The 14,037-nt window shown below is 34.9% G+C and overlaps 2 protein-coding genes across 2 annotated transcripts; both read left to right on the top strand.

The window, feature by feature from the left end:
* Positions 1-1,463: 1,463 nt before the first annotated feature.
* LOC126928820 (apolipoprotein D-like) lies at positions 1,464-3,917 on the top strand. Its single transcript, XM_050744662.1, has 4 exons — positions 1,464-2,033; positions 2,278-2,408; positions 2,633-2,873; positions 3,218-3,917. Exons 1-4 carry the CDS (start codon positions 1,920-1,922, stop codon positions 3,641-3,643), a joined length of 912 nt encoding a protein of 303 aa, XP_050600619.1. The 5' UTR covers positions 1,464-1,919; the 3' UTR covers positions 3,644-3,917.
* An 872-nt stretch (positions 3,918-4,789) lies between these two features.
* Positions 4,790-8,711, top strand: LOC126928832 (apolipoprotein D-like). Its single transcript, XM_050744680.1, has 5 exons — positions 4,790-4,988; positions 6,169-6,287; positions 6,549-6,682; positions 7,185-7,364; positions 8,016-8,711. The coding sequence occupies exons 2-5, from the start codon at positions 6,174-6,176 to the stop codon at positions 8,158-8,160; spliced, it is 573 nt and encodes a 190-aa protein (XP_050600637.1). The 5' UTR covers positions 4,790-4,988; positions 6,169-6,173; the 3' UTR covers positions 8,161-8,711.
* The last annotated feature ends 5,326 nt before the right edge of the window (positions 8,712-14,037 follow it).

The raw sequence follows: 14,037 nt of genomic DNA, 5'->3' as shown, positions 1-14,037 counted from the left end.
ATTTCAAACGGAAAAGCAGGATTTTGTATATAACGCAAACGACGTGCGTTCTTCATCGAATTAAACGTTTCGATAAGTATCTTTCTTTATCGTATACGTGGAAGTTTCTTTTTTATTGTTCAACAACGATAAACACAGAAAGGAGAACGATTTTTATCGATGAAAACTAAATGTACTTCGAAGAGGAACAAACCGATTCGTATAGTTCACATGCACAAAATCAACGTCTGAGTGAAATTTATCGAAATTGTTTCGTAGCGGTTTCTCGTTTATAGACCTATCGGCGTGTAGTTAGAGGGACATCTACTCCAAACTAACGGTTCGATGGCCAAGGATTTCATACAAAAAGGAACCTCGTTGAAAAACCCGTTACTGGCGGGCCACGGTTCAGAATGGCGGTATACCTTTGCCAAGCGTTATCTGTTGACAATGTCGATTGCATAATTGTAACGCGATAAGGAACAGCTAGTTCCTGTTTTGTTGCGAGAAAGAAAAGTCGGACACGTTTGCCATCTATCTATTTCATTTGTGAACATAAGTACAGACTCGCTAAGGATCGAGATTGTCGAAACCGGCTTTATGAATGACTACAGGAAGAGGAATAACGCTATTAAAGGTGTAAATCTCACAATCGCGCATTCCAGGATGCCTACTGCGATCTACTCTAATCTTGGTCTCGTCGCGGACGAGTAACTGATCATGAAAACACCAAACAAACAAAAATGTGGGTCAAGGTAACTGCGAATGAGATTCATGTAAATCGAACATAACAAATTTATGCATTCGTCAAATGAAAACGAAAGTTTTAGATATGACTCACTCGAGTATCTTTTTACATTCCCATTTGCTAGTATTCATAGAAATATTTCCTGAGCAACCGTATATCTGATTTTTCATCTTAAGGTTACTAGGTAATCGCTATATCCTAAAATTGGCTTCCTTAAGCCTTTAAGCCCAAAAGTGATTTCGTTTACTCCGTATTCAAATATTTCGCATATTACACGAAATTTACCTCGACAAATGTTGGTAATTATCAAAATATGAGACAAATTTGTGGAACAGAAGATATTCGATGTTTTTATACGTTGCTTAGAAAACAAAAGGTGTAAGTAATTCGCATTAGTTTTGTTCCTACCACTTGCTTGGTTTGCTCGTATAGAATGTACAAGGAAGTTGGCCTGTGAAACTCGATTATATCGGTAACGTGTTCAAAAATTCAACAATATCCGACTCAATGAAATTTCCTTCTTGCGCTGCTAAATGAGTACTGGTATCATTTTGAAGTATCTGAAGTAACTGAAGTCTGGAGAAACCTATATATGCCAAACTGCATCATGCAGGCCCGATATTCTCTTTATTCGTACTCGAACAATATTATTACCGTTTGACGTATTATTTGACCAGGGATTAATACATTTATAAGTCATTTGTAACGTGTAATAAAATATTGCACTTTGTATTAATTTACTAAGAATTTTCCATTGGTAACGCCAACTATCACCAATGTCCAGAGGATTCACCTTCTTCGTGGCCCGTTACGATTGCTATGCGTATTTAAGAAATGTTGGCATCCCGTCAAATTGACTGACACCGATCCATCGAACAAAAGAAAGATTCTTTCTACATCGACCAAAAGTACCGTTGTTTGAAGAAATTGCATAATAGAGCCTGCATCGGTTTGTTCTCAGCGGGTCGTCGGGTACCACCTTGGTTAAACTTCTTGCCAAGAAGTCGTCTAACAACATTGACCAATGACCATCGTCTGGTGACCAGATTCTGAGGCCACGAAGAGTACCGTAAGAATATTCACGTGTAGGTAAAACAGGGGGGGTAGTGTCCGGTCAACGCTCTTGCGCTCCTTGGTTAATGTATATAAGAGAAGCGGTTTGCACCATGTTCACGGCAGATCAACGGTAGACATGATCGGCAAGATAGTTCTGATACTTTCGGCTTTGGCTCTGACTCGAGCCCAGATACCCAGTCTGGGTTTCTGTCCAGATTACGTACCTATGGCGAACTTTGACATGAGTAAGGTGAGTACAGTTAACCATAGCTAAGTCTATAGCAAAGTTAACAATGCAAAAGTTACTTTACAAGCGTTGCTTCCATCGAAATGGAATATTCTTTGATATTTTATGTACCTACGTTATAGTTTTTAAAATGATTTAACCTTATCCCGTTCTTTGGATCCTCCTCTTCGATCTCGAAAATTTCTTAGGTTTCAAGAGAATAAAAGAATATCGTTATAACGAACGAATTATTTTCACTGTTTTCTAGTTTTTGGGTATCTGGTACGAAGCTGAGAGATACTTTCAACTGACAGAAGTAGTATCACGATGCGTAATGGCAAATTACACGTTGAGTCCTGACGGCAAGTACCGAGTCAGCAACGAAGTTACAAATAGATTGTAAGTATATTTGAAGAAGTTGAAAGAACTTTCTTTTTATCGTTACCTTTCGCTTCGTTTTTATTTTACATCACTCATCGAGTACGTTGTATAGCATCTGCGAAAAAACGTATAGTTTCTGATAGTATACCGATGTTTCAACCCTCGATAAAGCTGGTCACGATACCAGCGAGACTTTGAAGAGTACACTTTAAATATGTATCTATAATTATTTAAACATCTAGCACGGGGATCAAGAGAGTGTTAGAGGGTGAAATCAAGAAAGCTGCCTCGAAAGCCGAAGAAGGGAAGCTAATCGTAAAATACACGATACCATTGACTCCTGAAACCAAATATTCTGTACTTGAAACGGATTACGATTCTTACGCGGTTCTGTGGAGTTGTTCCGGTATTGGTCCATTCCATACGCAAAACGCCTGGGTTATGACAAGAGAAAGATTGGCACCGGGAACAGTCTTACAGAAGGTAAATTTCATTTATATTTTATTTATTTTTTCATTTTTATTTAAAGCGTAAATTCGTACTTTAAATTCCTTTAAATCCTCCTTCTTTTCAGAAACAAAATTTTATTTAAATTCATTAAATATTCTACACTAGTATCTACGTTTGCATTCTCTGTCTATACATCGAAACACAAGTTTATATATGTACTTTTTATACATTTCTACAAATTGAATCCCGTTTGATCTGATAAACACTCAATTTAAAAAATTAACATTTGATATTTTCATATATATATATATATATATATATATGACGAGGGATTTTATTATACAGTAGAAATATAATATAAATTACTTTCCAAATAGGCTTACGCCGTCCTTGACAGCTACAAGATTTCCAAAACGTTCTTCGTAAAGACGGATCAGCAAGACTGTGCTTACTTAGATGCGCCAAAACCAGTGGCGACATCAGAGGTACAAGGCGATCAACCTCCTGTAGAAGTTCCGCAGAAAGATACCGAAAATGTTAGATCCGTTGTAGTGCCAGATGCGCCGGAAGTGATCGTCGAAATGAACACGAAGGAGGACGAAAAGTTGACGAAAAAGCCTCAAACTGCTGAAAACATGAAGAAGAAGGCGGTTAACGCGGTTCCCGTTCGAATCATGGAAGTGGCTGACGCCGTGAAAGAAGATACACCGACGAAGAATGCGAAGATAAAGGAGGAGAAAAACGGCGAGCCTATGAAAGAGGGAGTCGACGAAAATATGAAGCAAGTGGAAAAGATTGCGTGAAAATAACACTTGAAAATGAAATTTATACTCGTCTCGTTCGAGGCATTTCGCGTAGATTATTATCGATTAGTTGAGTTTCGGGCTTGTAGCGGTTTCGTTCTGTTGAAACCAGTCTCGCCTGAGTTTCATGTTCATTATTCATCCATTTCCAAGGATTATCACTTTCATGGTTCGTGGAGGGATAGGAGGGTATTTGTTTTAACTTGTGTACAAATGTAAAAAAAAAAGAACAATAAAAGTTAAATAAATTGTTACATAAAACGTTGCTATGAAATTCCGATGTACTTATATTTTTCTTCCCATTTCGTTTTTCGATTACCAGTAAATCGTAGATTAAGTGAAAGAAGACACGAAAGAAAGAGTATAAAAGAACGATCTATCATTAAATATCTTGTTTAGATAATGGTAATTACATGAATACAAACTAGATATGTGTTCATACAATTTGAAAAATAATAAACTATTTAATATGTAGTCTTTGACATGAAAAATAGGATCAACAAGGATGTATAAAACGATGGATAACGGGACCATTAATAAGGAATTTCAATTTTGATTGATGTTCTCTTTTTCAGCCTTTTGCAAATACTTTAATTTCACATTTATAAGAAAGTACAGTAACGGCTTAAAAATAACTTTGCGTAAATAAACGTAACTAGTCATACTCTAAATTTTAAAAATACTTACGACAATGTCTAATTATATTTAATTCCATTCTCTGAGTATGGTGAATGGATATCGTAATAAACCAAATACCATAACAGTAGACAGAATAACAGAGTTACTATTTAGTCGATGGATCTGCTCGATGAGTCAAGACGTTTCAACGTTGGTTCAACAAACGCAAACAACGAGGAAATGTGTGAAATGATAGAAACATAACGACAAAGAAAATATAATAGAGGTGGCTATTACAATAATCCACCGTTCTTTTTAATACTTTCAAAATGTAAGACGTTCGATATGAAAGGCCCTAACTGTACATTGTCCACTTCACGCGTGAATTACATTTGATTAAAAATTTCTAAAACTGGTTGCGGGACATTCGTCTGATCGAAATTAGATCTGAAAAAAATCGGTTAACAGCCGATTAGTCGCTGGTAAATTCGAACCATAGGCCTGGGGTTTCTTGAACCTGCGGCGTACCGTTAGTGACCCACTAACTGACAGAAATCTTCCGAACGCATCCAGTCAGCCTTCACGGCTTCGTCTGCGTAAGCGGAAGGTACAAAGAACGGGAAGACCAGTCACTGGCGGACAGTTCGTCGCGTGAGAAGTGTCACTGCCAACCCCGATCAGTTCCACCAGTTGTCAAGTTTCAGCGTGTACAACGGTTGTCAATCCGGTACGTGTCCCATTCGAATCAGTTCAATTCGTGACTCTCATAATTTTTTTACATTACGGTCAAAGATCGCAGTGTTCTTCCTCTTGTACGCATTGCATACAAAGAGATTATAGGATTACAATCGGCGCATAAATGTCGATGGTCACTGATTACAATGGTAAAGATATGGAAGAACGCAACATTGTTGTATCTTTCTTCTGAAATAAAAATGCGAATTTTAAATACGAATTTTTCGTGTTAATACGATTTTAACTATTATGTACTTTTCTTATTAAATGGTTCGTCGCAAAAGAAAATACGATTGTTACAGTTAAAACAAGCTACGATTTTTATTTAGAAATAACGCAAATTCATAACCTCCTTCTAAATGAAACAAATTCATTTTTAGTGCTGCAAATATAATGTTGTATAGAATTCGAAATTAATTGCTTTTTATTCTCTCTAGAGAGATATATAGATGATGAAAGATATTTGTACGTATTTGCAATGCTAACGTTAATGCCATTACCACAGTTCGAACAATAAAAGTTAACTGTTCTTTCGAAACGCGATTCTGGTATACATGATATCTTGTCTGCAGGAAGTATTTGCAACTGTTGTATATGCAAAATACGCACATCGCATACTGATATATGATATACAATTGTATGTAAAAGATGTGCGAAGGGAAGATGCCAATTCATAAGGGTAAAGAATATACAGCTTCCTTAATAGATCGAAAGAAATGTGGGTTGCTTTATTTGATTTAAAGGTATTTTATCTTTATAGACTTAGAAATGTAATTGAACGTTATGTGTATCGTTTGTTGATAATTTTTTGCTATTCAGTGAGTAGTTTCATGATCGCTTTAGTGAAAAAATCATCTTTCTTGTTCACGTAAAAATATTTTATACAAATATTTGAAACCGAATAGTAAAAAAAATGGAACAAATTCTTGATGAATGTTGAGTATCTTTTATCTTTGTACTGTGCGTCCGTTAGTTTCGTCTTATTGTTAGCCGTAGGAAGATTGTACGCAAACTCGTGTAATCTGTTAACTGGATTCCTTAATCAAAAACTTCTATAATTACGAAATTCACAATTAACGAAGGCAAATCAAGTTGTGTTAATTTTAATTCTCGCAAACGTCTTCTCGCCTCCAATATTAGAAATTAAACTAATTTGATAATTCTGATTACAGAAGAGATGATGCTGCGAATATATTTACTTTTAATTACTGCAAGTGCTGCAATGGCGCAAGTACCATTTTTGGGCTCGTGTCCTACTGTGGAAACCATACAGAATTTCGATATAGAAAGGGTATGTATGATAATCGCGTATTTCAAAGTCTATTATGTCGACTAGAAACTAGAATAGATTTCTTGTACATACCTGCGTTATTGACTTACTTATGAGGTAATGCAACCTGCATTTAGAAAGTTGTCCTCAATAGGACATTGATACACATAGGATGTAACGAGAGATAGATATGTAAAGTATAGAAGGTCAAAGATGATTCGTTCGAACTTTCTTTAAGGCTTATCCTTTTTAAATAAATACGCGTGTTCCGCTGTTTTCCAGTACTTGGGCAAATGGTACGAGATCGAGAAGTACTTTGCATTCTTCGAGTTTGGTGGAAAATGCGTAACTGCTACTTACAATATAACAGACGATAGCAACTCGATCAACATTTTGAATAAGCAGATATCCGCTTTGTGAGTATAGTCGATTTATTTTTTATAACACATTTTAATTGTTAGATTTTTAGTTAAGATTAATTTCTAGCTTTCTTAAAAAATGGCACATAATATATGTGCTCGAAAAATGTGCAGAACATGTCAAAATATATTTAATAGAAATTTAAAGAATGAAACATCATTTACTATACAATTTTGGTAGAGGAATTTAGAGATATTTAATAATAGATACTTTTACAGTCATACTGTTATATTACACTTTGCGTTGTATTGAATTATAAACTTTCTTCAAACTTACGATTGTTCATTCATGACGAATGTATGTAAAATATAATACTTCCTTGCATTTTCGAATATTCGACATTTTACAAGAAATAAAAAAGAACTCTTCATACGTTTACTCGTTAATCGCATAATTTACCTTGATAACAATATTATGTTAAATAACAAAATTAAAATTAATAACAATAACGTTTAGTGAAATAGTTTGATAGAATTGCATATATTATTATTTATTCAGGACTGGAGTTTCTTCAAGTATCGAAGGAGTTGGAAAACCTGTTCTTAAAGTGGAAGACGCAAAATTAACTGTTTCGTTCCCGAGTATGCCTCTTCCATTAGATGCACCTTATTGGATTCTCGATACCGATTATACAACTTACTCCGTTGTATGGAGTTGTTCAAATTTCGGCGTGTTCAGGTAAATGTTCAAGAAAGTAAAATTACATAACAAATATACCTCGATATTTCAAAGTAGTAATTATTTTAACATGCATAATACATAATAATAACAATATACGTAATATGTAAAGATAGAGAATTACTGGTGAAAAATATGAAAAGCCGCATTACCTATATTTTACAAAAAGACAATTTTAAAAATCGATATGTTATCAAACAATTCCACGTGAACATTATCTTTTCGCTTGATCGGTGTAGTAAATATGCAGTTTTGTTACTTTTCTTAACATTTAAACAACATTAATGTGAAATATACGGACTAGTATTAATGAAGTTAAATTGAAATAACAACCGTACTAAAATTGTTGGCTTTTTATGAAATATTATAGATCTATCGCCTATATTAAAAAGCTTGTAGATTTTCGAATCTATCAGAATATTCCTTTTTTCAACTATTTCACAATAAAATATTTATTTTAAGCCACCAAATGACGTATAAGTCAGAAAATCAATAAAAATGGGCTTGTCATATTTTCACCTCGCGATGTTCATATCCTATCGTTACTTATTTTCGAGGAAATTGTTTGTACATTATTTTAGTAATATTATTTTAGTAGAGAATAGAGAGTCGTACACTACTATAGTAAATTTATTACTGTATGTATTTCAGTACAAGGAATGTTTGGATTATGGCAAGAGAACCGAAGCCATTGGTTTCTGTTTTAGAGAAAGCTTATCAAATATTGGATAAAAATAATATTAGTAGAGCATATTTTATTCGGACTGATCAGAAAAACTGTCCTATAGGAAACTAAATAATATTGTACTAAATATCAAAACACATTTGTTTAAATAACATAGTTTTATTTCATTGTAGAATAAATTGTGACGTTCCTTTGAAATCAATAGGTTTTGAAGAGTACCAATTATAAACTATGACTATATGCTCAATTTGATCCGTGATTATTTAGTTATTGATCTTTAGCTGTTGCGTTTGTATCGAGTAGCGCGATATGATATACGTATATGACTCACATTATCGAACGTCGATAAGGAAAATTGGCAATTGAATACTTTTAATTTTAATATATTCTTCTTTCTACAGTCGAATAGTTTTTATTACTTTTGATCTCTTATTATTATGGTTTAATTTTGCTGTAAAATTCACGATACCGAAACAGTCGGACTGTTTTAAATCCGTAACTATCCGTTTAGATAATTAAAACATGCTAAAATTTCTATTCGTATTAAAAATTAAAGAACATTATTTATTTAATATTGTTGTATTTTAGAATAATGCATTGTTATATTTATTGTATTTATTTATCTATTTATGTTATATTAAACGTAATGGCATAAAATATGATAAACTAAGAAATGTACTAAAGTGTATGATAATAAAGCACTTTCACATATAATAGAACTTGTTTTATAACCGTAAATATTATACAATTACTCAAAGCACTGACATACAGAATAACATTAGAACTATAAAGTATATCTGAATAAATATCCCAAATTATGTTTTTAAACAAACAATAAATAATGCACACGACTTCCATACATATAGTAACATTATATACATATACTCTTTAATCGAACACGTAGGCACGTAAAATTGGTATTGAAAACCATTATATATTACAATGTACTTTTCTTTCTATGACGGTCCTTGAAATCTTTTTATATTTTATAATATACATTTTATTATTTTCCTTTGAAATCTGCGGAAGTTCTACGCGTGCACCATTAGATGTCGCGGTGCACACCGATACTCAGAAATCAACAATAGTTCGAAAAAGATAACTCGAAGTCGGTAATATTACGAGAAAATGTTTTTAGCCGATATCTTGATACAACAATAAGCAGAAATAATAAATATCAATTTGAACGAATGAATTTGAAGCATAGCATAATAAAACCATATTTATGATAAATATGTATAAAGAAACTTTCATAACGGTGGTATTAGATCGCAATTTGTTAGTTAGTTTTCTTCTGCACTAGCGACTAACAACTGTAGACACATATAAAAATAGTAAAAATGATATAAAGAATAAAATCATGAAAGTATATCTATAGTGATTTTTCACACGGTACTAATACATATAATATGTATATACAGAAAGTACACGTGTGCACAAATCGCTGCTTTCTCCCACGTTAAAAATGCAGGAAATAGATCCGAAAGAAATAAATCGAGCGTCAACTAATGAAAACACCGCGTCACAATACTGTTAAATTAAACAAATAAAGCATGGAATATTTGGCCGCGTGTTAGATCTATCCCTAACGTTTCGTCACGTGGCGTCCGTACAAACAGACACCATTCAATTGCAGAATCTGCAGGATGTCGTCAGCGATGCATTGTGTATCGAAAAGATGAATCAAACGACCCCACGAATCAACCCCAGATTGAAAAAACAGAATTGCGTGGAAAACGGGGCACATACGTATGTGTATATAACAAGTAAACCCAACGCAACCCAACATTTAACTATGATTAATTCAATACGTCTTGTAGCTTCCTAAAATATAGCTACTTGTTAAATAACGAAGCACGATATTTATCGTCTTCAATCTGAAACTATCATGGTGAGAAACTTTGTGTCACTTTGTAGAACGAGTTTGTACATACTTACTTCCATCTTCCCATTGGTATCCAGTAGTTAGTCGTTTAGAGGCGACAACAAGAATCGTTTTCTCTCCTAGGAATAGATGTTTCTGTAATCGGTAGGATCACGAGCGATAAATTAAAATGCGGTAGAATCTAAATCAGAATATCTAGATAGGTAGGCAAAAACTCTGTCCGAGAACCAACAGGTCTGCTTTCGAATTTATCTGGCTATCCTTTTCGTCTCTAACTGCTCTTACACACGAAATAAAGCGAAAGACAAACGGCGAACGGGGAACAAGAAGACGGCGAATTCTGCGGAAAGAGCGAGAGAAGAGAGGACGGAGGATAGCACGATCGTCTTTCTCTCGAGGGCCCAAATATCCGCGTGGGCCCTTTGGTTTCCGAGCAGCACCGGCCCCTAATAACAGGGTACACCGAGGCTAAACAAACATACACGCCCCTGGCATCTCTCGTTGAAAGAACACACGAGAAGAAATGTAAAACAAAACAAAAGAAGCAGAAACAATTTAGCCACGCCACTTAAAGGATGCAAGGTGAAGTATGATAGGTACTGAAAGATTCAACAGAAAATCAAGTACATGCCTCGTTTCGCTGAAGTATACGTCGTTCGTAAATTTTAATCCATCAGATAAGAATAAAAAGCAGCAGGAGTAAAGAACCAATAAGAATCTAGATTCTTATGTTTATTAAAATTACAGTGCTGTAATCTCAAGAGATACTTACTCGAATACCTGATACAACACGATATACTTGTCAGAAATAAAGAGAAATATGTTAAACGTGTAATATTTGAGCGTAAAATATGGTCCATAAACCGTTAATGTAAAACGGTATGGCATAATTGCTAATTGCAATCGTGAATAACAAATGTTTGCTTCGCCACTCTTTCCTTAACATCCACGATTTAATCGAAAAGGAAGAAGACGTATATTGACTTCGATAATCGATTCGGTGAATTCGTTCAGTTAGCAATTATAATTAAATTATAATTACGTAACGAGTTCATTGCTTAAGTCTATGGTAATTGATTCCTATCGGTACGTGCGGTGAACGAAGAAATCAGGTCATGCTGAGAAATTCACTTACAATATTGAGTTATGTAAGAGAAATTTAATGCAGTTACTGTTACAGCAAAATTAAAAACAATGATTAGTCCTATTACTCTATAGATTGAATAAAATAGTTTTGAAAAATAGAAAAAAGGTACCGTTATTCTTCACAAAGGTGGATTAAAAGGAGTGTACTTCCGACATTTCCTGTCAATTCTTCTCGTATTACTTCACCATTTCTTAAAATGAAAGCCAAAACGTACATATAGAGCTTGGAAAGATCTTAGGCCTGCCATGTAATCAAGGAAAGTAAAGAACGAGAGAGAATAGAACGCTTGTCGGCAGACATCGCATCTTCGAGTTTAGTATTGTTTCCGAATAAGCACTGCTATTGTGTATATGCACTTACGGTTTTCTCAATATTCTTGAATACGTTTGAACGTCTCTTTCTTTATTTTAAGACACAGGTACATCGTATCAATATGTACATAAATTTCAACGATTACGCGCAACTACAGATAGGTCTTATAATTCGCGAATCGAATTATACCGATGCACCATATTTCATTGGATAAGAACGTATTTCTAAAATATCGCACAGGCTTCTTAATCTAAATGGAAATACGTAGCGTGAAAGCTAAATGCCTTAAGGGCCGATCCATTTGTCTCTAGCACGTGCAAAAGACCGGCGAAGAGACGCGCAAAATGCGAGAGTACAAGAGTTTGAGTAAAAAGACGCTAAAAAGAAGAAGGAGATGAAGAAGAGGAAGAAGGAGGAGAGGACGAAGAATATAAGAAAGAAGAAAGCGAAGACGAAGGTAGATGAGACAAGAGCCATTCTGGTTTGTGGGCACAGCCGCTGCCTGCAGCCCGCAATTATGATAATAGCCCCTGGTCCTGAGTCTTGTTAGTCCAACGTGGAACCATCTCCTTTTATCTATATCTTCTTATTTTCAGGCTCACCATGCTACACCCTTTGCTTACTACAATTTCCACTTTCACCCCTTTGCATCGCTGTGAGGTCAGGTGGAGTCAGATTGATCGAATTTTGCCAGAGGAATATATCAAAGTTTATCTTTGAATAAATACTCCGGAAGTTTTAGTGTAAATTTTATGTATTTTAAACATGAGGTGTGTTTACCACGTTGATCTGAAAATTAAAACCTACCAGCTTTATTATCTTCACTTTTTATAGTAAAACAACTTGTAGTTGATTACAATGTATCGCTTCGATCGAAACATCGAAAACAAAAAAGTTTTGTTATACACGAGCAGTATATTGTTGGTACAATGATACAGAGATAAAATGAAATTTAAAAAATACAAATGGGCGTGTATGTGCGTAAGTTTCAAGTTACGTGGCGTTACAAAAGCATTAAAGAGTCAATCGGACCGTAAATGCGCGTGAGGAAAACAGAGGTACTCAAAGAGTAATTAAAACGCGTGTACAAACGTTTTCGTCTCGTTAATTAAAATTAAACCGAGCGATCCGCGTTTCCTTGAACTATACTGTGTAAGGCTGTTCTGAACGGTTTTGTGTTTTAGTAGATTGAAGGCAGCTAGGAACGCGTACAAGGAATAAGAATATAGGCAGGCAGAGTGTCGGCATCGGTCGTGAATACAAGGAGCATGCAGTATGTAAGTACTTACATACGGTCGCGTCTGTAAACGTTGTAAAAGGCGATAGCAAACGGAGCACGTTTTAATCCACTTTTCAACGCACCGTCGTCGTCGGGCCTTTTGACACCGCGGAAAGCGTTAATTGGAGACTGCGCCACTGCGATCGGGCAAAGAAAACCTTTCAAAGCGGGGTCCCTTCGTGCGATAGTGCCAGCAGCTCTTTTTCAGGATAAGTAGAAAATGCCGTTTCTTCCTTCTTGTGCACCGTACTGCCTATACGTCAACCTGACTTTACCGATGTCGCGTCAAAGCTGCCTGGGAACCGTCACGATGTTCTTTTCAAAACTCGTACAATTTTGTTATATCTATATGTCCGCGCGTTATTACGCGCACATCATATATACAGGAAACTTGAGGGAAAGTCTTCAGACATAGTCATCTACGTGGGAGATCAACGAGCGAAATGTCAACTAGAAATGCATGTTTTCGACTGCAAAACTACAAGACAAAACATTGACTAATACTACATTGGTACAGTGGTACTCTGTGTGTGTGTGTGTGTGTGTGTGTAATTCTATAAAAGTTGAAGAAATTGATATATTTGTAACACTATAATAAATTACTTTTTTAAAAATCATAGGCCACTTTGTGGTCCTTCAATTTGTCTAGTGATTCTGTAAAGTATTTATTATTCTTGTACTTTTGATATGTAAATTAATTTATTTACATTTTTCAATAATATTGCATTTACTTTTGCATATCATGTCACTGTCTTGATCTTTGATAGAATCGTTATTTGAAATCTTTTTTTGCATTTTTTAATTAAATTAATATTTAGAATTTATGTGAAAAATTGTATGAAGTAACTTCTGTTTCAGAACGCTTACTTTATTTTTAAGTTGTAAATGTTCATATAAACATCGAACGTTCGTTTGCATATGCATATATGTAATTGTTCGTGCAAAAATTATTATACTTATTACTTTCATACAAACGTAACAGAAACAGTTGAAAGTACTTTTGCGATGAAAGATACACTGCTAAAGTTTTGAAGGAAGATATCTCCGCTTTTTCTCTACAGTAGCCACCACTGGGGTAATTTTGGATAAAACAAGAATTTCTAGACGACACAATCGTGGTATATGGCTGTTTGTTCAGATTAGAGCCGACAAAGGAAACTGTTCTCTCTCCTTAACTCTGTCTTGATTTAAGCGAAGCGCCCCGTATTTGCTCTAGATTAAATGGAGCTTCATGGCATAGCCCTCTCACAATCAGAGATATATACTAGGCCCTACTACAGTGCTTTATATTGTACATTGTATTCACAACCAGAGCAACCATGAAAATAATCGTTGTAAAAATTCTTACGATTCCTCGCAGACATA

Source organism: Bombus affinis, chromosome 2 (assembly GCF_024516045.1).
Source record: "Bombus affinis isolate iyBomAffi1 chromosome 2, iyBomAffi1.2, whole genome shotgun sequence".
In the NCBI taxonomy this organism is placed as follows: Eukaryota; Metazoa; Arthropoda; class Insecta; order Hymenoptera; family Apidae; genus Bombus; species Bombus affinis.
This window is presented reverse-complemented; position numbering and strand designations above follow the sequence as displayed.

What these genes read in the sequence shown, in the direction of transcription:
- LOC126928820 (XM_050744662.1), top strand. Translation starts at nt 1,920, where the DNA reads ATGATCGGCAAGATAGTTCTGATACTTTCGGCTTTGGCTCTGACTCGA. An exon ending in CGAACTTTGACATGAGTAAG is followed by an intron (nt 2,034 to 2,277) that starts GTGAGTACAGTT and finishes ACTGTTTTCTAG; the next exon opens with TTTTTGGGTATCTGGTACGA. An exon ending in AACGAAGTTACAAATAGATT is followed by an intron (nt 2,409 to 2,632) that starts GTAAGTATATTT and finishes TTAAACATCTAG; the next exon opens with CACGGGGATCAAGAGAGTGT.
- LOC126928832 (XM_050744680.1), top strand. Translation starts at nt 6,174, where the DNA reads ATGATGCTGCGAATATATTTACTTTTAATTACTGCAAGTGCTGCAATG. An exon ending in AATAAGCAGATATCCGCTTT is followed by an intron (nt 6,683 to 7,184) that starts GTGAGTATAGTC and finishes TTATTTATTCAG; the next exon opens with GACTGGAGTTTCTTCAAGTA. An exon ending in TCAAATTTCGGCGTGTTCAG is followed by an intron (nt 7,365 to 8,015) that starts GTAAATGTTCAA and finishes TATGTATTTCAG; the next exon opens with TACAAGGAATGTTTGGATTA.